At 33.8% G+C, this 20,924-nt stretch overlaps 1 protein-coding gene across 5 annotated transcripts in view; it reads left to right on the top strand.

Moving 5' to 3' along the window:
* LOC145254643 (cyclin-dependent kinase 14-like) overlaps nucleotides 1–20,924 on the top strand; it is a 659,020-nt gene that overhangs the window by 553,841 nt on the left and 84,255 nt on the right. Inside the window, exons 1-2 of one of the 5 annotated variants that reach the window (XM_080113266.1) lie at nucleotides 2,175–2,302; nucleotides 8,717–8,887. The exons of the other annotated variants lie outside the window; for them this stretch is intronic. Coding sequence (XP_079969392.1) covers nucleotides 8,756–8,887 — 132 coding nt within the window. The 5' untranslated portion in view covers nucleotides 2,175–2,302; nucleotides 8,717–8,755. Of the gene's footprint in view, nucleotides 1–2,174; nucleotides 2,303–8,716; nucleotides 8,888–20,924 lie in introns of those variants that run through there. 5 annotated transcript variants of the gene reach the window in all.

Genomic DNA, 20,924 nt, shown 5'->3' with positions numbered 1-20,924 from the left:
CAACCTGACATAAGGTTAATTGACCTTGCAAATAAATCCTGAACAAATATTTAAAATAACATATTATTCAAGGCTCAGATAAGATCACCTTGACATGACTATACGCTAGCTCATATGAGGAATAGTGAACCTCGTCCAAGTGATGTTATCTCAAGTAACAGCATTTAACTGGATGAGATGAATTCTTTTCTTGGAATCCGATAAGAATATTGAATTCTTTTCTTGGAATCCGATAAGAATAAGAGAAAGCCAGAAATATATATACTATAAACATAATTAATTGGTCATTTGAAGAGAGGAAAATTAATGTTTTTCACTTCTTTACTGACTCAATGTTTGGGAGTTAAAGGAAAACTTGAATGGAACAATCCTACCAGTACCTGTAATGGTATTCACCCGGGATGGGTTGAACTAGTTTCAATGGTGTTAACCGCATCTCGTATCAAAGCCATCCACCCTCGTTGGTCGGCAGCAGATTCAACAGTATGATCCAGCCACTCATAGTTCCAACACACAACATTCCAAAAACGGGAGGATTGGGCACGGATCTCCATATCTGCTTTGACTGTTGTGAGCCAAGTCAGAAGTTGACCAACTTGGCGCTTCTTCCAACCAGTCGGTGCATTAGGCACCACCAATTAACGGATGAATTCATTTCTCGGCCGGAGCAACCACCAGAGTCTCCTTTTTAGCAGCGTTTCCTTCATGCCAAGGATGTTACATCTAGCACGTATGGTAGAGTTAGGGATCCAGTTGGAAAGGCGAATGCACAGAATACGGCGGTGGCAGTAGTGATCGAAGATTTCAAGTTCATGAAGATCTTCTGTGCGCAGTGGCCAGGTTTCACATCCATAGAGAAGAATCGTTCTGACCATGGCCTTGTAGATCTGCAGCTTCGTAGAATGTCTTATCTCCTGGTAAGACCACAGTCGTTTTTGAATGGAACACTCCGATGTCTATGTCTCTCATATAATGATACGAAGTGGAAGGGGCCCTTGATTTTTTTCAAGAATTTAAACTGAAGTAAGATAAAAATTAAATTTTATAAAGTTAAAATTGATTCCCAAGACAATATAATTGCAATCGTAAACTCGTTATTTAGCAATTAAATAGAGGCTATGAATGTATTTATTACGTATCATATATGTTTATTTTGTTTTTGTTTGTGTTTTTCATTAAAAGTTGAAATCAGATTATTGATTAGATTAAAAAAAAAAACCCCAAAAAAAACCAAAGATGAAATATTCTAATGAGACAGAAACTGTTGCCTACACATTTTATTATAATGGAGTTTTGCTTTCAAGCAAACATACACATTACGGTTGCTGCAGCTTTCAAACAGACATATACAGCTATGATTTTTTTTTTTTTCTTTTACATAGGCATCACCACTTATCAAGGCCCAGAGGCCACTCGAGAGTTAAAGAGTGTACAGTAGTCAATTAATCGTTAGTAATGGAAATTTGGAAAATTTGTTAACTTAAGTGGAACGGCTCATCAAGAACTTGTTTACACTGAACTTGAAGACAACCATATCGTAGTCAGCTGGAAAGCAGGCAAATGGAAGACAGTTCCACAGGCGTGCAGTTCTAAGAAAGAAACTTTGTTCATGGAATCTACGTTTAGGTTTAGGCACAGATAAAGAAGGGGGGAAATTATTGATAGTGTTTTCAGCTAGACGAGTGTTTCTTGTGAAAGTTTGGCGAGAGGGGACCGTAGATTGGAGCTCAGACGAGCACTTGCCATGTTGGGCTGTTGTAAAACATGAATGTTACGGCTGCTGCTGCTGCTTTCAAACATAAGCATTATGGCTACTGCTGCTGCTTTCAAACATAAGCATTATGGCTACTGCTGCTGCTTTCAAACATAGTAGCATTATCGCTACTGCTGCTGCTTTCAAACAGTAGCATTATCGCTACTGCTGCTGCTTTCAAACATAGTAGCATTATCGCTACTGCTGCTGCTTTCAAACATAAGCATTATGGCTGCTGCTGCTGCTTTCAAGCAGAAGCATTATGGCTGATGCTGCTTTCCACAGGTTCTGGCAACTTGATAGTTTTATGTTGTCACACTGCTTTAGGCAACTACTATTCATCCTTTATGACGTCATGTTAATAAATATATAAAATAACAATCATGAAGTATAAGCAAACATAGTTATGTTGTATACTAGACCCTCTGGATCTAGCAGGGTCCACTGTTATGTACATATACGGTCACTATCCACATAAACAACACGTGACCCTTTTGAGCATATAAGAGCTCACTATCAACGACGGTGTTAAGAGAAATTGAGGAAACAGTGAGTTATCAATTTATGTATTGTTTTTCAAATTTTAAAATTGTTTGCTACATTGCACATCTTTTTATATGCACAAAGCATACGTGCACGTCTTATAATATGAAATAAGTAAAAGATATTCAGGCAAATGTTAGTAAATAACACACCTTTCTGGTTGATTGAGACTTTTTTATTAAAAATTTAAAAAAATTTTTCCAATAGTCCATTTAGTATTTTGGTCGAATTGGTACATAAATAGATGATCATAACAGATGTATACTGTTCTTAGCAGAGGTATATTGATCTTAGCAGAGGTATACTGCTCTTAACAGAGGTATATTGATCTTAGCAGAGGTATACTGCTCTTAGCAGAGGTATACTGCTCTTAGCAGAGGTATATTGATCTTAGCAGAGGTATACTGCTCTTAACCGAGGTATATTGATCTTAGCAGAGGTATACTGCTCTTAACCGAGGTATATTGATCTTAGCAGAGTTATACTGCTCTTAACAGAGGTATATTGATCTTAGCAGAGGTATACTGCTCTTAACAGAGGTATATTGATCTTAGCACAGTTATACTGCTCTTAACCGAGGTATATTGATCTTAGCAGAGGTATACTGCTCTTAACAGAGGTATATTGATCTTAGCAGAGGTATACTGCTCTTAACAGAGGTATACTGCTCTTAACAGAGGTATATTGATCTTAGCAGAGGTATACTGCTCTTAACAGAGGTATATTGATCTTAGCAGAGGTATACTGCTCTTAACAGAGGTATATTGATCTTAGCAGAGGTATACTGCTCTTAACAGAGGTATATTGATCTTAGCATACTGCTCTTAACAGAGGTATATTGATCTTAGCAGAGGTATACTGCTCTTAACAGAGGTATATTGATCTTAGCAGAGGTATACTACTCTTAACAGTGGTATACTGCTCTTAACAGAGGTATATTGATCTTAACAGTGGTATATTGATTTTTATATTTTATTTCGCCAAACAAGTTTAACAATAAAAAAAATTGGGCGGGAGGAGGGGGGTATTCTTGTCACTATACCTTTTAATTTATCGGTGCTAATCCTAGCTAAAGTTCTCAGTCACCATAATGCCACAAATATACCAGTGGTCGTTCTACTTAAGATTCCTAAACCAAATCGTTTTTTTTTCTTTCTTTTTTTTATTATTTAAATAAAATATATATCGTATGTAAAAAATAGAATTTTATTAAAAAATCGTTTTATTAATGACAAAATTTCATGAACGTGGGATCAAGTAAAAACAATTAAGCAAATAAGTAATAATTTAAACAGGTATTGCTGGTAATTTTTTTATTTATTTGGGAGTTGCCACTTATCAAGGCCCGAAGACCACTTGAGGATAAGGGTTAATGAATGTAAGGTGGTAGTGTAGCAACCGTTAATGCTTTAAATTTAGTAGAATTTTATTTATGGGGACAGCTCAACAAGAATTTGTTTACATTGGATTTGATTTTTAATAAGTAATTTAAATAGGTCTTGGTGGTAATTACGTTATAAAAGTCTAAACAAGTGTTGCTGGTAAATGAATAATTATTTGCTAAACGCTTAGTTAAATGCTTTCGACTGAACTGATTATTTGGAATCTTTCCAATGATTCAAGTCATCGGCTTTGACAATGACATAAAAATCTGCAATAGTTTTTCATTGTTACTTATTGATAATTTACAAGTGATTAATAAAATAAGCAGTTGACATTGAGAAACAGAGATGAGAAGATAAACCTTGAGGGTTTTGTTTTTATTTTTTTATTTTTTTTTCCAAGTTAATTACAAGGTTAAAATGGAAGAAAAAAAACAAAAATACCCTCGTTGCCTCCCAAGTGTTGGCAAGTTGGAGCGAAAGAGGAAAAAGCCAAGCATGAATAAGATAATAGAAAAAAGGTATAGGAAGTAGGGTTGGTGAAAAGATATTGGATATGAAGTTGTTCACCAAGGTAGACAAAAGGGAGCTGAGGTGGGATGGTTGGTCAAGATGTAGCGATGATCATGAGAAAGGAGCTTAATATATTTTAGAGTTAGTTTTGAAAGTGATGATGGGTTTTAAGACAGTTGGGAACAGTTTTGGGATAGTCTTTGTACATGACGGTTGATATCAGTGACAGTTGAGTATAATGTACTGCTTCCTCAAAACCCACTTCTACAACAAACAAGAGTAGGTCAGGCCAAACAGACTTTCTTTTTCCATAGACAAGGGAAGATATCCACCCATCCAGTGCGGCCGTAGCCGAAATCGAACACTACACAAGTTTGTAGTGTAATTCATATCTTGTCAATAGGCAAATACTCGATGCTTCGCCAAGGCTATCAAGGGTACTTTTTATCGTGACGTCATAACTAGAGGGGTTGCCTACCATGGCTTAAGAGTCCCATCTACTCTTGAGAGAAGGATAGACCGCGCTAGTTTCTCAACCTGGTATTTTAACTTTTTTTTTTTTTTTTTTTACATAGGCATCACCACATTATCAAGGCCCAGAGGCCACTCAAGGATAAGGGTTAAAGAGTGTACAGTAGAAATTGGACAATATAGTAATCATTAGTAATGAAAATTTGGTAAATTTGATAACTTATATGGAACGGCTCATCAAGAACTTATTTACTTTAGACTTGAACACAACCATATTGTAGTCAGCCGGAAAGCAGGAAAACGTAAGACAATTCCACAGGCGTGCAGTTCTAAGAAAGAAGCTTTGTTCATGGAATCTACGTTTAGGTTTAGGCACAGATAAAGAGTGGGGGAAATTATTGATAGTGTTTTAAGGGGAGATAACTCCACCATTATAACTGATTAGCAGCAACAGTCCTTGTCCCACTCAAGTGATTACATCGTGATGGACTTCAAACACCATCACACCCCTCCACCAACCTGTTTAGGGATCTTTGAGCCCCCAAAATTGATCCTTCAGCCAATTCACCTTGAAGTGCATGTTGAGCAATTTATACTCTGGCTGGTAACTGCAGGTAGCCCTTTCTGGCTCACAGCATGTAGAACACAGATCCCCAATGTGTGGAGCTTCCTCACTCCCCGTTGAGACTACTTGTTATCAATAGAATCTTGAAAATAATACAAAAAATCATCACAATTCACTCTGAAAACATAAAAAAATTTTGCTGATCGTTACAAAATCCTTTCTAATCAATCTTAACCTATTGATAACCTCTGCATCTTATAATCCCATAGTCTGTCTTTTTTATTATTATTTCCTACCTGGGTACATTGCTTAAATTTTCTTTTACTATATATTGTTTTTTTTTTTAATTGGCATCATCTTATTTTAAAAATTATCAATTATTTAAATAATCCAACAAGCCAAAGATTAATCGAGTCCCCTATCTGCACAATACAATACATGACATTATGGCAAAAAACAAAAGAATTTGTACAAAAATTGTGCAACAAAAATACATAGTCGTTTACATACAAAAAAAATGATTTGCTTCAACAATATTTAAACACAATCTTTCCCAAAAGTCCCGTTTTACCAGGAACAAAATTTCAAACAACAAAAAACAGATATGTGGATCACAAAAGGTCCACATCAGCATAATTCACCTTTACCATCTCAAAAACATCATCAAACCCCAATCATTCAACTATATATAAAAAAAAGTTCCAATTAATTAGTAACAAAAACTTTGTTGGGTACCATGTCATCGTGCCACCATCATACTAAAGACACCTTGAGCAAGAATCCACAATCTCCTCTAAATCCATCAAAACACAATAAAAATATTTAGCTTTCTAAAATAAATACAAGCATATTAATACTTCACCTTTTCTTTCTTAGAACGGCGCGCCTGTGGAACTCTGTTCCGTCTGCCTGCTTCCCACCTGATTACAACTTGGATGTGTTCAAGTTCAACGTTAACAAATTCCTAATGAACCGCCCCCTTAAGTAAACACTTCATCAAATCTCCACACTAACGTAATGTACTTGCAATAACCCTTGTCCCTGAGTGGCTTCCTGGCCTTGATAAGTGGTGACCACTGTGTGTTAAAAAAAAATAATCTAATTACATTTCAATTTCAAATACATTTACATGCACTACTCAAGTTCACAATCCATGAATGAAAAGTTAAAACACAAAACAAAATTTCACAAAACTCAATCCCAAAACTGAGACCAATCTCTGATCTGTTAGCAAGGTGCGTCCTTTTTTTTCTCTTTGTTTTTGTTTTCAATAGTAAAGAAATTCAGTTTGCAACAATCCACAAAAATATTGCTGATTAAACAAAACCACACACACACACACACACACACACACACACACACACTCACACACACACACACACACACACACAAAAAAAATCCAAAAAACAACACTTTGAACTGCAGACCTGCGGTTTTGTTTTTAGTTATGTCATATCTAATCAAAATAAATTTTCAAACTTTCTAAACGACGATGCTGTAAGAATTGACAGTGATAACATATACTTTCTTTTTCTCTCTTTTTATTTTGTGTCTATATGTGTGTGTTTATCGTTTTTTTTTTCTTTTTTCTTTTATCATCTATATGTACTTTTTTCTTTTTTTTTTGTCTTTTTCATTTTATTTTTATGCGTTTTTATGCGTTCATATCGTCTTTCCTCGTGTTTTTCTTTCTTTTTTTTTTGTCCATAACTATTTATTCTATAGACTCCCATTGTCTTGTGTGCTTTGTGAGTTTGTTTGTTTCGTGTGTGTGTGTGTGTGTGTGTGTGTGTGTGTGTGTGTCTAGCAACGTTTTTCTTTATTCTTTTTTTTCTTTCTGTCTAAATATCTTTTCTACCTCTTACATTTTTTCCTCTCTCATCTGTAACTAGTGTTTCCTTTACTTTACGTCTATATGTGTGGATTCTTTTTAGGACCTTTCTTTTCTCTTTTGTTTTATTTTCATTTTTTTTTCCGATGGTGTCTGTGGTCACTATGTTCTTTATTCTTGCAAGAATAAAATTGGTGACAGCTACCAAAAATCCATATCTGTTATATATACGTATATGTGAAGACGCAACTCTCTTGTGTGTGTGTGATGTATTTATAAAATGTTCATCTAATGAATGTGTGTATACAGAGTGTATACGTGGCCTAACTGAATGGCTGTTGTTTAGTAGTGAACAGGTTGTAAATAGTCTCATCTAGGTGTTTGATGTTTGCGTGTCTACATAATTGCATAAATATATATAGATTTGACGACATATCTGTCTGCTATTGTTTCTCTGGACGCTCTTCAGCCATTCTTGATGAACTGGGTTTTGTTTAAACAAAGACGCTTCAAGACAGACCAAGATGCTGTATATTTATATTTTATTTATATATATATATATATATATATATATATATATATATATATATATATATATATATATATATATATTTTATTCCTCCCAGTTATTCGTCATAGCAGAGGAGTGATTGACGATCTTGGCTTGGGGTTAGTTCTTCTACATCTCACGTCTGAGATCTTTCTCCTCCTCGTGAAGAGACCATTTTTCAGATCATCTTCTTTCAACGTCTTCACTCCAACTCAACACTATGTCCAGCAAATCAGAACATGTGATAAATGACACGTCAACTTCTGATCAGCTGTTCAGACCTTCCGGTGCAAACTTGACCAGTTCACAGTTTGACATATCTGACATGTTTTGATAACCTTATCAAAACATGCTTCACATCTTTTGTTTACTTCGCCAGTTAGATAGATAGATACACCGATAATTAGATAAACTGATACATAAACAAATAACAGAGAATGATCTCCTCTGCTCAGTTAACTATATTAGTTATTATTTGTAAACACACCATCAACACTTAGTTTCCATTTGTAAAAACATAGTAATCTTAATGCCCATCCAATGATTTGTAGTCTTTCTATAATATTTGACATTTATTTTGTTACAAGGTGGAATAAGACACAAATTTGTCCCCTCTATAACAGATAAGTGCAGTAGATCAACCTGGATTTATGCTTTCTTATCCTGGAAGTTTGGGAATTTATAAAGTACTATAAATTTTACCCATTAAACACTGGCAAAATTTATAGCCTGTTGACTTACAATAAGTGCCTTATGCTAAATTGATAGTTGAAAATGGTTAAATTTGTGCTCGTTTTTAAATTAAATGCTCTAATAATCTCTATTAATCTCTAACTCTGTATCAAAAAGATACCATAATACTTAGTTTACTGCACCTTATCATATTAAATGTCCATACAAAATTTCAGCCAGATCGATTCAGGAGTTTCTGAGAAAAGGTGAAACGAACAGATAGACAGACAGACTTAGAAATATAGATAATTAGATATATGAAGATACCCTGGAAAATCTTGAACTGTTCAAGAATTTTAATTTCAAATTTGGCTGCCAGCCATGTATAAATAAAATGTTGCATTTTCGTCATCTAATGCTTTTCTTCTTTAAAAAGGGTGAAAATTTTGACAAAACGTGTAAGACGATCCGTGAAATGTACAGTGAAGGTGACCTAGGTGAATCGACCGTTCAAAGATGGTTTTCAAATTTAAAATGCGGGGAATTCGGCTTAGAAGATGCAAGTCACTGTGGAGGAAGTTCAGAAATGGATGAAGATCTCTTGAAGGTAAACTCTGATGCTCACTCCCCCCCAAAAGCACGACTACGGAACTTGCAGCAAGATCACAGGAACACTTAGCTGAAAGAAAAAAATTCTATCCTTCACAAACACTTGAGATTTTCCTATCAACCAATTGTGTGTGTGTATGTGTGTGTATATATATATATATATATATATATATATATATATATATATATATGCATTCTAAACCTATTATTAGCTACATTAGTCACACCACCACTGCCCTTTTGACCATTTTCAAAAATTATAGTTCCATTTGGCAATATTTAACTTAGCCTCCCCCCTTGTCCTCTCTTTTCAAATTATACATAAATATCAATATGACCTACCAGGGACAATGGTTAAATGGGTAACGATGTAGACTAGCTCCTGTATGTGCTAAGTTAGTCCAATTCATTCCACTAAAACATTTGCACTTAAGGATCTTGGTAACCGTCATGTGATCCCTCCCATTAGTACCCAGTATATTTCTAGAAAGAATTCTAACTGGAAAGATATTGGAGCAATGAATGCCAACAATAAGCTCTTAATTCATTCAAAATGAAGGAATGATGTGCAACAACAAGAACAATCAACTGTTCGGTCATATGAAGTGTTTGTCCTGAATAAACCTTTGCGGAAGTGTGGATGTCTTGAATTGCAGGAAGGTTGACCAGCCAAGGTAGATTTGGAAGCAAGTGATTGGGTAAGATCATCTGAAATGGTGTTTAGAGACAGTTGATCTGCTGAGGACTGGAAAGTGAGCTTGCGAAATATAAAAATAGCAGCTGATCCTCGGGACAAGGGAAAAATGACATTAAATGAACAGAGTGGAAGAGGGAGGAGATAATGGCCACAAATTTATGGAATTTTAATAATTAATACGATAAAAACATACGTTTAACAGCATCACTCTTAAACAATACATTCTGGCTGTGTTTGCAAGCTAAACATTAAAGCAAAATATGGTGCTTATTCAGATGGGCACTTATGGCAGCATTTAAAATTTTTTAAAAATACGGAAATATCTGTATGATGAACATACCAGTTACAGAACAGAGATTAAATATTCCAAAAATCATGTAATGTGATGAAGTTTTTTTTTTTTATTCACAGGGAGGGACAACTCGAATCAAAGTTGAGAGATTAAAAATCAGCCTTACGTTCAATACAGTTTAGTAGTAAAATCACTAAAAATCATAAATTTGGATTTCCTTAGTTTCAAATAAAGCTACTTGATCCTTTTACGTGGTTTTTGGAATATGACATCTTTGTTTGTAACGAGTATGTACATCGTACAGACTTTCTTTATCTTCTTTACTTTTAATTGACACCATAAGTACCATTCTGGATATGCATCCAAAATATTGTGATATTTTGTTGAGAGAGACTGTATCCTTGATAATGAAACTGTGTTTCAGAACATTTTGAGATGAGGATTGGTAATCTATATATTGATACGATAGCGTGTTATTTTGTGTGTCACGCTTACATCCGGGTTGTTTAATTGTTATGTACTTCCATTTGTTGTAATAAATAATTTTACCAAGAATTCTTCATAAGTTTTGGTTTCGGTTTCGATTTATAGCTGGTGGCACTCAAGTCATTAAGTTTTTTTTATAAATAATTGTACTAAGAATTCTTCATAATTTTGGTTTCGGTTTCAATTATAGCTGATGGCACTCCAATCTATTTTGAAAAATATTTATTTAAAAATAATTTTATCAAGAATTCCTCATAAGTTTTGGTTTTGGTTTTGATTATAGCTAATGCCACTCCAATAATCTGTTTTTTTTTTTTTTTTAATAATTTCATCAAAAATTCTTCATAAATAAATATATATATATATATATATATATATATATATATATATATATATATATATATATATATATATTCAAGTTTGGGATTCGGTTTTGATTTAAGCTGATGAATATATATATATATAATATATATTAAGTAATGTGATTTATAATTTAAAAGTTTTAAATTTTTTTTAAATTTAACAATCAAAATTTAATTAAATTAAAAATCAGTTTCATAAGAAGGAACAACAACAAAGTTATATATAATATATATATATATTCATTTTTTAAATCGCAACTTTATAATATATAAAAATCGATAAAGCATTAAATCTATAATAATATGAAATCTGCAAGAATTAAAATATCGTATTTAAGCATACTTTATGGCCGGGCTACACTTGGCATCCCTACTAGCTTAGATAAATACTTTTGCAGTTTTAACAAGAGGGCTACAATAATATCAGAGCGTCTCCATTTACAGTGAACATCTACAGAATGCCAACATCAATATATTACATATGAATGAGTCCTTTGTGGAACTTCCACAGGTCCCGCTAGTTTGATTTATTTTGAATCTTCAGACTTCTATTCCCAGCTGTGATTTTATTTTCATCCAAGATGAGAACAATAGAGAACAATAATTTGGATATTCAAAATAATATAACTACAGTGTTAGTTGAAAGTGTTTGGAAAGACAAAACACTCTGTTGATTCTGACTTGGCTCCTATCTCATGAACGCCTTGCACATACGAACATGTAAAAGACTTATAAGATTCCTTTTGCAGCAATCTTTATCGATTTTTTATAAGTATAAGTAAAAATTGACATATAATATGTAATTTTGGTAAAAATATATATAATAATAAGATATAACAGCTTTAAATTGATTTTTTAATTATGCAGATTGCATATTATTATTATAGAGCCAATATATAGTATTGATTTTAAAAGGTAAAATCTATATATGAACGCCTTGCATATGCGAACATAGAAAAGACTTATAAGACTCCTTTTGTGGCAATCTTTACCCTATTTTTTTTTAACAGGATTTGTGTAAAAGAAAGTTTACTGCCCAAATAAAATATGCATAAATAAGTACGAACTGAAAATGGAAATATGAAAGACCTTAAAACTCAACGTTTTGCCTACTGTCTTGTGAGTTTTATCAAAAGTTAAAAAAAAAAAAAAAAAAAAACACAAAAAGTGGCACATAACGAGATCTGTAATTTTGGTGAATATATATTTATGTATATGTAGTAATACAATATAGCAGATTGTTTTTATTCATGCAGATTTTGCATTTATTATTATAGAACCAATACTCTACTGATTTTTATATTGTACTCTATATACAGTAGTAATTTCAAAAGTTAAATAATTGGATGCCATTAGCTGGAATCGAAGCCAATTATTCACTACTTTCTGAGCTAAGGCCACATGCTTATCAAAACTTTACAAATTAACCCACTTAAACTTATAAATGTATATTTGTGCATGCATACACATTAGTTGACTTACAGAGTACCAATTTTTCAATTTTAACCTTTTAGCAGCTTTCTTTCTTTCTTTTATCAGCTAAAAACCGAATCAAATTTGTTTTACAGGTCCGAATAACCCATATGTCAAGTTTCAAGTGTGTAGGCCAAAAATTGGCAGGATAGTTTGGTAGAGATCGTTCCTCACACACACAAGGTCATGTTTATATATATTAATAGAATAGATATATATATATATATATATATATATATATCAATTACACATAGAAATTGCATTAGTAAAATAACAGAATAAAAAAAAGAATTAAGGTTGCACTTTAAAAAAAAAAAAAAAATTTATCTAATATTTAGCAATTTATTTGCAACTATGAGAGAAATTTTTTTTTTAAGTGAGCAGCGAAAAAAAATTCAAAATTGGAAGGGCTTCCAGAGTACTACCGAAAGCACTAAATAAAAATAAGGGGCCTTCAAAGCACTATTAAAATCAAGTTTCTACCCTCCACTAAGAGAAATTATTTTTTAAATGAACACTGAAAAGAAAAAGCAAACATTAGGAGGCTTCTAAAACGCTACTGAAAGCACTAATTAAAATTAAGAAGGCATCCAGTACACTACACGACTTTGCTTTCTGTCATGGGCAAGATTTTGTTTGCTTTTTTATATGGGTAGATTTCTGTACAAGTACCTTATTTCTTTTAAAAGATAAAACTACTCAATTTTTATGAGGGTTTTTTTGTACATTTTCTTTCCATCATGGGCAAGATTTTGTTTGCTTTTTTCATATATGTAGAATTCTGCGCAAGTACATTATTTTAAGAGTAACTTATCTCACCTTGGGTAACAGTAATGTGTTGTACATTACTTTTATTTATTAGTAAAAACGCTTTAAAATAAGTTAAAACACAAAAACTTATCCATGTAAGTAGAAAAGTAACTTATCTTTCCTTTGACACTTAAGTAGGTAAATAACTTTTTTCAGAGGCAAATTTTTGAAATCCTCTAAGAGTGTTTAGAATGAAATAAAGAACATTTTTTTTATAGGTTTCATTAACATTCAGTACATAATGAGAAAAATCACAATAAAAATTTGAAATGCCCAAGAACAAGAGAAATTAAGGAGGCAGCTAATTATACCCTTGCAAAGGGGAAGTGCCTATTTGTTAGACAGGGTTCATACAGACTTGAAGAGTCCTTGAATTTTGATTTTTGCCTTAAAAAGGTTTTATTTCCATTATTACCTTGAAAAATCCTTGAAAATATGGAAAATGTCTTGAAAAGGCATTGAAAATTGTGTTATGTCCAGTAAAAATGTGTGCTGAAATATTAAAAATAAAATCGAAATAAATGCTATTAAATTATTTTTTTAGGTATTAATAAAACTACTATTAAAATATTTTTTTTAAATATTCAAAATAAAATTGAAATACATTGTTTTGTAATTGCATGGTATTATTGTGGATACAATAGTTGCATCCCTTTATCACAAAACTATCTCTGGTAGTTTTGGGATAAAAATTCGAATCTCTGTCTATTTTTGTTCTCATTTATAATTTGATTTTTGGGGGGGGGCAAGGGGGAGAAGAGGCCGCCATAAATAGAATTACCCTCTCCCCTCTCTAAAAAAAATATTTTCCTTGCGCGCGGACGAGACTCTCCAATGGCGAATTCCCCCCCCCCCCAAAAAAAAAAATGATAAGACAGCAGCCATCTTGGATGGAAATTAAAAGCCATGAAGAGAGTTAATATTTTAGATGAAATAAAAAGCATTTAAAACTACTTAAGACACCAAAAAATGATGTAGGTAGATTTCAAAGTAGCTTTTAATGGTTATGGTAACATTTATTGTATATTTGATTTTTTACCATTTTTTTTTTTGAATCGCTGTGGATTGTAAAACAAATCCTAAATATTTTTGTGAAAACTTGAATTTTGTCTGGAGAAGCCCTTGAAAAACTTTGAAAAGTCTTTGAAAATCTGCACAAACCTTGTTAGATAGCCAGGAATCATAAAAAAATTTTGTGTCCTGCTGCTTTCGCACAGGGACCATATGTGTTTTGAGAAAAAATAGAAAAACCGAATGAAATTATGAAAATAATCAACGTTTCGTCCTTATTTCAGAGGACATCTTCAGGATATTGAAGTAAAAATGCAAGAAAAGAAAGTCATAGATCATACGAAAAAGAGAACAGTTTTTGAATCCTACCCATGTCGGGAAGGACAAACATGTGTGCGTATGGGAAGGTTGGGTTGTTCAATGTCTATATATACACTTTTAAAAATGCGTTAAATAAATGTGTACACATTTTTTTTTTCTTTTTTTTTTTTTTTTTTCTTCTGTAAAATTATTCATTTTGTTGATGTTGTGAAGGAACATAACTGGCTATACACCGGTTACAAACTGTATATATATATTGGACTGTTTGGCAGACAGCGGCAGACAGCGGCAGACAAGCAGTCGCAGTAAGACAGATAGTCTTACGTGTTGATTATCAGACTTTCTTCCCCATACTTGTTACTATGTACTTCTATTTACCTTAGGCGAGCAGCCTTACGTTTCTGTATTATAAATAAACCCCATTACACATACCACTCGGTGTAACTCACGTTTGTCTTTATTTCCTAAGTATTTAGGAATATAACAATGGCGACGAAAGGATGTTCTTTCTCTTAACAGAGATAAATTACCGTACCAAGGACTGTGTACAATGCAAGGATTTTTTGTTTTACGAAAAAAACAAACTACACAAGGATTTTTGACCACGTGCGTCAATGAATTTAAAAATTTTTCCTACCTAAAGTAGCGAAAAGTACGGATTTTTCTTCGTAAAGAACTCACAAGAAATTATAGAAACATGTTCAAGGTAAAGTGGAATTTATATTTATTTTGACAAGTAAAAAAAAAAAAAAAAAAAAAAATGGTCGCAAGTTGAATTCGAAACTACACTAAAGGATTACGAGTTTCGAAAGAAAAAATATAAATACGACTATTGTACCATTTTATGCCACGTGGGAACGGAAGCCATATATTTTTTTTTTTTTGGAAAATTAATTGTTTGTTATTGCCTTTATATAAATAATTGGAACTATTTGTCGTGGGAAGTAAGAAATATTTTGTGTATGAACTTACGTTGTTGGAAAAAAAAAAAAAAAAAAAAAAAAAAGAATTATTTTACAAAGCCTGTTGAATTACTATGGATGAACTTTGTTGAAACGTGTTGTGTCTGCATATTGCTACTAATTTACGATATACGTAAATTTACGATTTTTCTTTGGAATTATTGTGTAGAATTCGAAAAGACATTTTTGTACTAGAAGCTAACATAGAACAATTAGCAGAGTTAACTAAGGCTCTAGCCCTTAGCATCCAGGAACAGACAAAAATGACTCAACAATTTTTAGCGCAACAACAACAACAACAACAACAAATTCAACAACAACAGCTACAGCAACAGCTGCAACAACAACAAGAAAGAACACAAAAAACTTTAGAGGCACAACAAGAACAAACAAACATACTACAACGACAAATGTCGACACAGCAAAAGAATTTAGAAAAGCTAATTCTAACGTCGACCGGGAAGAAGACTAATTTTTCTGCCGAGGGTATTTCAAATTCACTAACGGAATTTCGTTACTCCCCGGATACTGGTGTTACTTTCCCTGCATACTACAGAAGATACGAAACAATTTTTACGAAAAGATGTTTAGACTGGACCGATGAGGAAAAAGTTACCCTGCTACTACAAAAACTGGGTACTGATGAAAACACCAAGTATGCAAATCTAATTCTACCAAAAAAACCGGAGGAGGTTTCGTTCGAGGAAACAATTAGTACCTTGTCGAAAATATTTGATAAAAGGGATAGCCTATTTCACTCTAGATACAAATGTTTGAACATTCAGAAGGCAGAAGCTGAAGACTATCTAGAATATGCTTGCACTGTGAACTGTTTATGCGAATCATTTAAATTGAATGAAATTTCCGCAGACCAATTTAAATGTTTAATCTTTGTACAAGGTCTCACAGCACCAAGGGACAAAGATATACGTTCACGGATCCTAACAATTATGGAGGCGGATCCTAACATAACATTGCAAAAAGCCACTGAAGAGTGTCAACGTCTGATTAACATAAAGAAAGACAACACTCGCATTGAAGAGAAAAATATTTTTAAGGTGCAGCAAGTAAAAAGGCAAGGGACCACAAGAAAGTCCAGGTTCCAAGAACACAGGATCCTTAAAGGATACAAAGACCCAAAGCTAAAGTGTAAATGTTGTGGTAGTTTAAGACACAACAATAAGACCTGCTGGTTTAGGAACAAAATATGTTATGAATGTGGTCTCAGAGGTCACAAGGAAACATACTGTGCCCAGAAGAAAAGACAAGGGACCGATAATGTAAATACGCTTCGCATGAATAAAGAAAAAAGCTGCGAAAGACGGAAATATGTTGATGTTCGGATAAATGGACATCTGGTTACATTGCTTCTGGATAGCGGTGCAGATATTAGTATTATAAATGAAGATATATGGAAAAGGATAGGTCGACCTGAATTAACGAAAACCAGAAAGACGGCGAGAAGTGTGTGCGGCAAAAGATTAGAGTTCAAGGGAGAATTAAAATGCAAAGTGACATTCGCTAACCAGACTCATAAATCCAAAGTGTACGTCGTACCAGGAAAGAATACATGCCTGTTTGGGGTAGATTGGATTGTCCTGTTTAATTTATGGGAGAAACCCATAAATTCGTTTTGTAACGTTTTAACTGCAGAAAAAGCAAACCAAAGGGAAGACTTCCTGAAGGATTTGAAAACTGAATTTCCCAATGTTTTTGCCGAAGGACTAGGACTCTGTATTAAGACAGAGGCAAAATTTGAATTAAAGAAAAATGCCACTCCAGTATTCAAACCTAAAAGGAATGTGCCTTTTTCAGCGATGGACGCAATCGAAAAAGAGTTGGATAGACTTCAACAACTGGAAGTCATTGAAAAAGTTAACCACACAGATTGGGCAAGTCCAACCGTGTATGTAAAGAAAAAAAATAACAGAATAAGGGTCTGTGGAGATTTTTCAACGGGTTTAAATGACTGTCTATTGGACCATAATTATCCCCTTCCGTCCGCAGAAGATCTGTTCTCTAAGCTTAACAGAGGAAAAATTTTTTCTAAGATAGACCTCTCAGATGCTTACTTGCAAATTAAGATCAGCGATGAATGCTCCAAATACTTAGGCATAAATACTCATAAGGGCATTTTTAAGCTAAAGAGGCTTCCTTTTGGATTAAAGGTTGCTCCTGCTATTTTCCAGCAAATTATGGACACGATGCTGGCAGGGTTGGAATTTTCAATGGCCTACCTTGACGATATCCTAATTAAAAGTGAAAATTTGCAAGATCATAAGAAGCATGTAAAAGAAGTATTCAAAAGAATACAGGAATTTGGTTTTAAATTGAGCCCAGAAAAATGCGATTTTTTTATGAAAAAAATTAAATATCTAGGTCAAATAATCGACAAAGAGGGTCGAAGACCGGATCCACAAAGGACTGAAGCAATTGAAAAGATGCCTGCTCCAGATTCAGTGACAAAATTAAAATCGTTTTTGGGATTAGTTCAATACTATGCAATTTACATCCCTAACATACATAATTTAAGAGCTCCTCTTAACGAGTTACTGAAAAAGGGTGTTAAATGGAACTGGAATAAGGAATGTGAATCTGCTTTCCAAAATATCAAAAGATGTCTACTGTCAGACTTAGCATTGGCACATTTCAATCCAGAAAAGGAACTAATACTAGCAACGGACGCCAGTGATTACGGTGTTGGCGCTGTATTACTTCACAAGTATGAGGATAGTAGGACAAAAGCTATCGCCCATGCTTCAAGAACGTTGGTTGCAGCAGAGAAAAATTACAGCCAAATTGAAAAAGAGGCGCTGTCGATAATATTTGGAATTACAAAGTACAATCGATTTCTCCATGGACGATCTTTTATTTTGCAAACCGACCATAAACCCCTACTTACCATATTTGGATCAAAGAAAGGCATTCCCACACATACTGCGAATCGATTACAGCGATGGGCTGTAACCCTCTTAAACTATCAGTTTAAGATGGAACATGTATCCTCAAAAAAGTTAGGACACGCAGATGCATTATCACGGTTGATCCCTAAAAGAAGCGAAAGTTTCGAAGAAACGGTAATTGCTGCGCTTAAAGACGAAAGTGAATGTACAAGTTCAATGTGTAATATGATACGTGAACTTCCGGTAACTTTCGAAAAAATAAAAAAAGAGGCAGTAAATGACATTTTCATTAAGAAAATGAAAAATCAATTGGGATGGATAAAAAAAAATAAAAAGGTAGATCAAACAACGCCTTTTTCCATCTGTGAAGATGTGCTCATGTATGGTGAGAGGATCGTAATTCCACTAACGTTACAGAGGAAAATTCTGAAGGAATTTCATACAGGTCATCCGGGCATTTCGAGAATGAAATCCCTTATGAGAGGATATGTGTACTGGCCTGGTATGGACAAGGAAGTTGAAAAATGTGTCAAGACATGCAGAGGATGTCAATTAGCAGCTCGAGATCCTCCAGTAAAAACGACGCCATGGCCAAAGACGGACCTACCCTGGTCACGTCTGCATATTGATTATGCGGGACCTATAAATGGTTATTTTTACTTGATTATTGTAGATTCTTTTTCAAAATGGCCAGAAATATTTAAGTTTAGACATCCAACAGCAAAAAACACTGTGAGTGCGCTTAATGAAATTTTTAGCCGTTTTGGAGTGCCAAAAACCTTAGTGAGCGATAATGGAACAGCATTTACTGCTCATGAATTCAAAGAATTCTGTGACTCACTAAATATTCTACATATGACAACACCTGTGTACCATCCACGATCGAATGGGTTGGCCGAAAAATTTGTAGATACGTTTAAAAGGGCACTTAAGAAAAATCTTACTACGGACACAGACGAACAATGTATTCAAACATTTTTAGCAATTTACAGGGTGACACCAAATCCTAATAATAATGTCAATTCTTCCCCGGCTGAGCTAATGTTTGCAAGAAAGATAAGATCTGTCTTCGATAGGCTGCTACCAGAGAAAAAGAAAGTTTTCAAAAAAGAAAACCTTAATACCAAGTGCTTCTCCCCAGGTGAAAATGTATATTTCAAAAATTTTCAAAATGGACGAAATCAGTGGGTTGAAGGTATTATCAAAAAAAGGATTGGGAGCATGGTCTATACCATCCAAGGATTAAGTTTTGTCTGCAAAAGACACAGAAATCAAATACGTCCCAGACTGTCTCCAAATGTGGAAGAGACACCAATGGAAACATTGTGCGATATTTTTGATATACCAAAACCAGCGTGTGTACCGCAAACAATGAATATTTCGCCTGAACCGACCATACGGGCTGGACAGAAACCTTTACCCCGGGTAACGCTGACCAGAAGGAAAAGCGCAAGAAAGAGAAAAGTTACCAGGAGATTAAGCCCTGACCCTAAAAGGAAGAGGTATTTAAGCTAAAATCAGGAAGATTTCAGCTTCAGGGGGAGGTGTTGTGAAGGAACATAACTGGCTATACACCGGTTACAAACTGTATATATATATTGGACTGTTTGGCAGACAGCGGCAGACAAGCAGTCGCAGTAAGACGGATAGTCTTACGTGTTGATTATCAGACTTTCTTCCCGATACTTGTTACTATGTACTTCTATTTACCTTAGGCGAGCAGCCTTACGTTTCTGTATTATAAATAAACCCCATTACACATACCACTCGGTGTAACTCACGTTTGTCTTTATTTCCTAAGTATTTAGGAATATAACAGTTGAAATATTTAAGGAAAAACGGTTAGCCAGGATCTGTTTTGATATTTGTTCTCTGATTATTATTTTCCCTATGCTAGGGGCTAAATGGTAGAAGCCTTTTCTTTGTGTAATAGTATTAGTATTTAATATTAGTGCTGATTCTAAAAGTCTTCTTTTAGCTCTATCACGTATATAATAATTTTCGCATGATCTAAATTAAACGAGTGATCGTGTTCTGCACAATGGCAAAAGAGTGCATTTAGGGCGTTACCATTCCTTATATCTCTTCTGTGTTCGTAAAGTCTTAATTTCAATTTTCGCTGTGTTTCACCTATGTACGCTTGTTGACAGTTTTTTTGTTACCATATATGTGTAAAAATTTATTTTTATTATTTTCTTTTAATTTTTTTTTTTTTTTTTTTTAAACTTTTGTTCAATCCAAACAAAGCATGTTACCACTGAAAGAGAACAATGGGCTGCTGTGATAGGGGCCAAATTTATAGAGAGGTAACCTGGGTGGGAAGTTGGGCAACAAGATGGTGATGTTTGTTAGCTAAAGACTGTTTTCCTACATCGTTAAATAACACAAAATACATGTTAAAATATTCGTCGGTTATGGGATTGAATTATGTTTGAAAAAAAAATGCTGTTTTAATTATCTTAATTAGCCATAATTTGTAATTAACTGCACAGATCACCCATCTTCTTTGTAGCTATTTATGTTTTCTCGACCTCTCTCATGGCGAGTTGATCCAACTCCTCTTTAATAGCTTTTAATGTTTCTGTAAACATGTAAAGAGAGAGTGAAGTGATTTTCTCTTTTAAGCTAACTTCCATAATGTGTTTGTGTATACCATAAATACATATGTGAATTAGATAGCTTAATAATTGGCCTTTTTACTTACTTACTCATGGTGGT

This window comes from Euprymna scolopes, chromosome 30 (genome assembly GCF_053919585.1).
Source record: "Euprymna scolopes isolate OS-2025 chromosome 30, ASM5391958v1, whole genome shotgun sequence".
NCBI classification, from domain to species: Eukaryota; Metazoa; Mollusca; class Cephalopoda; order Sepiida; family Sepiolidae; genus Euprymna; species Euprymna scolopes.
This window is presented reverse-complemented; position numbering and strand designations above follow the sequence as displayed.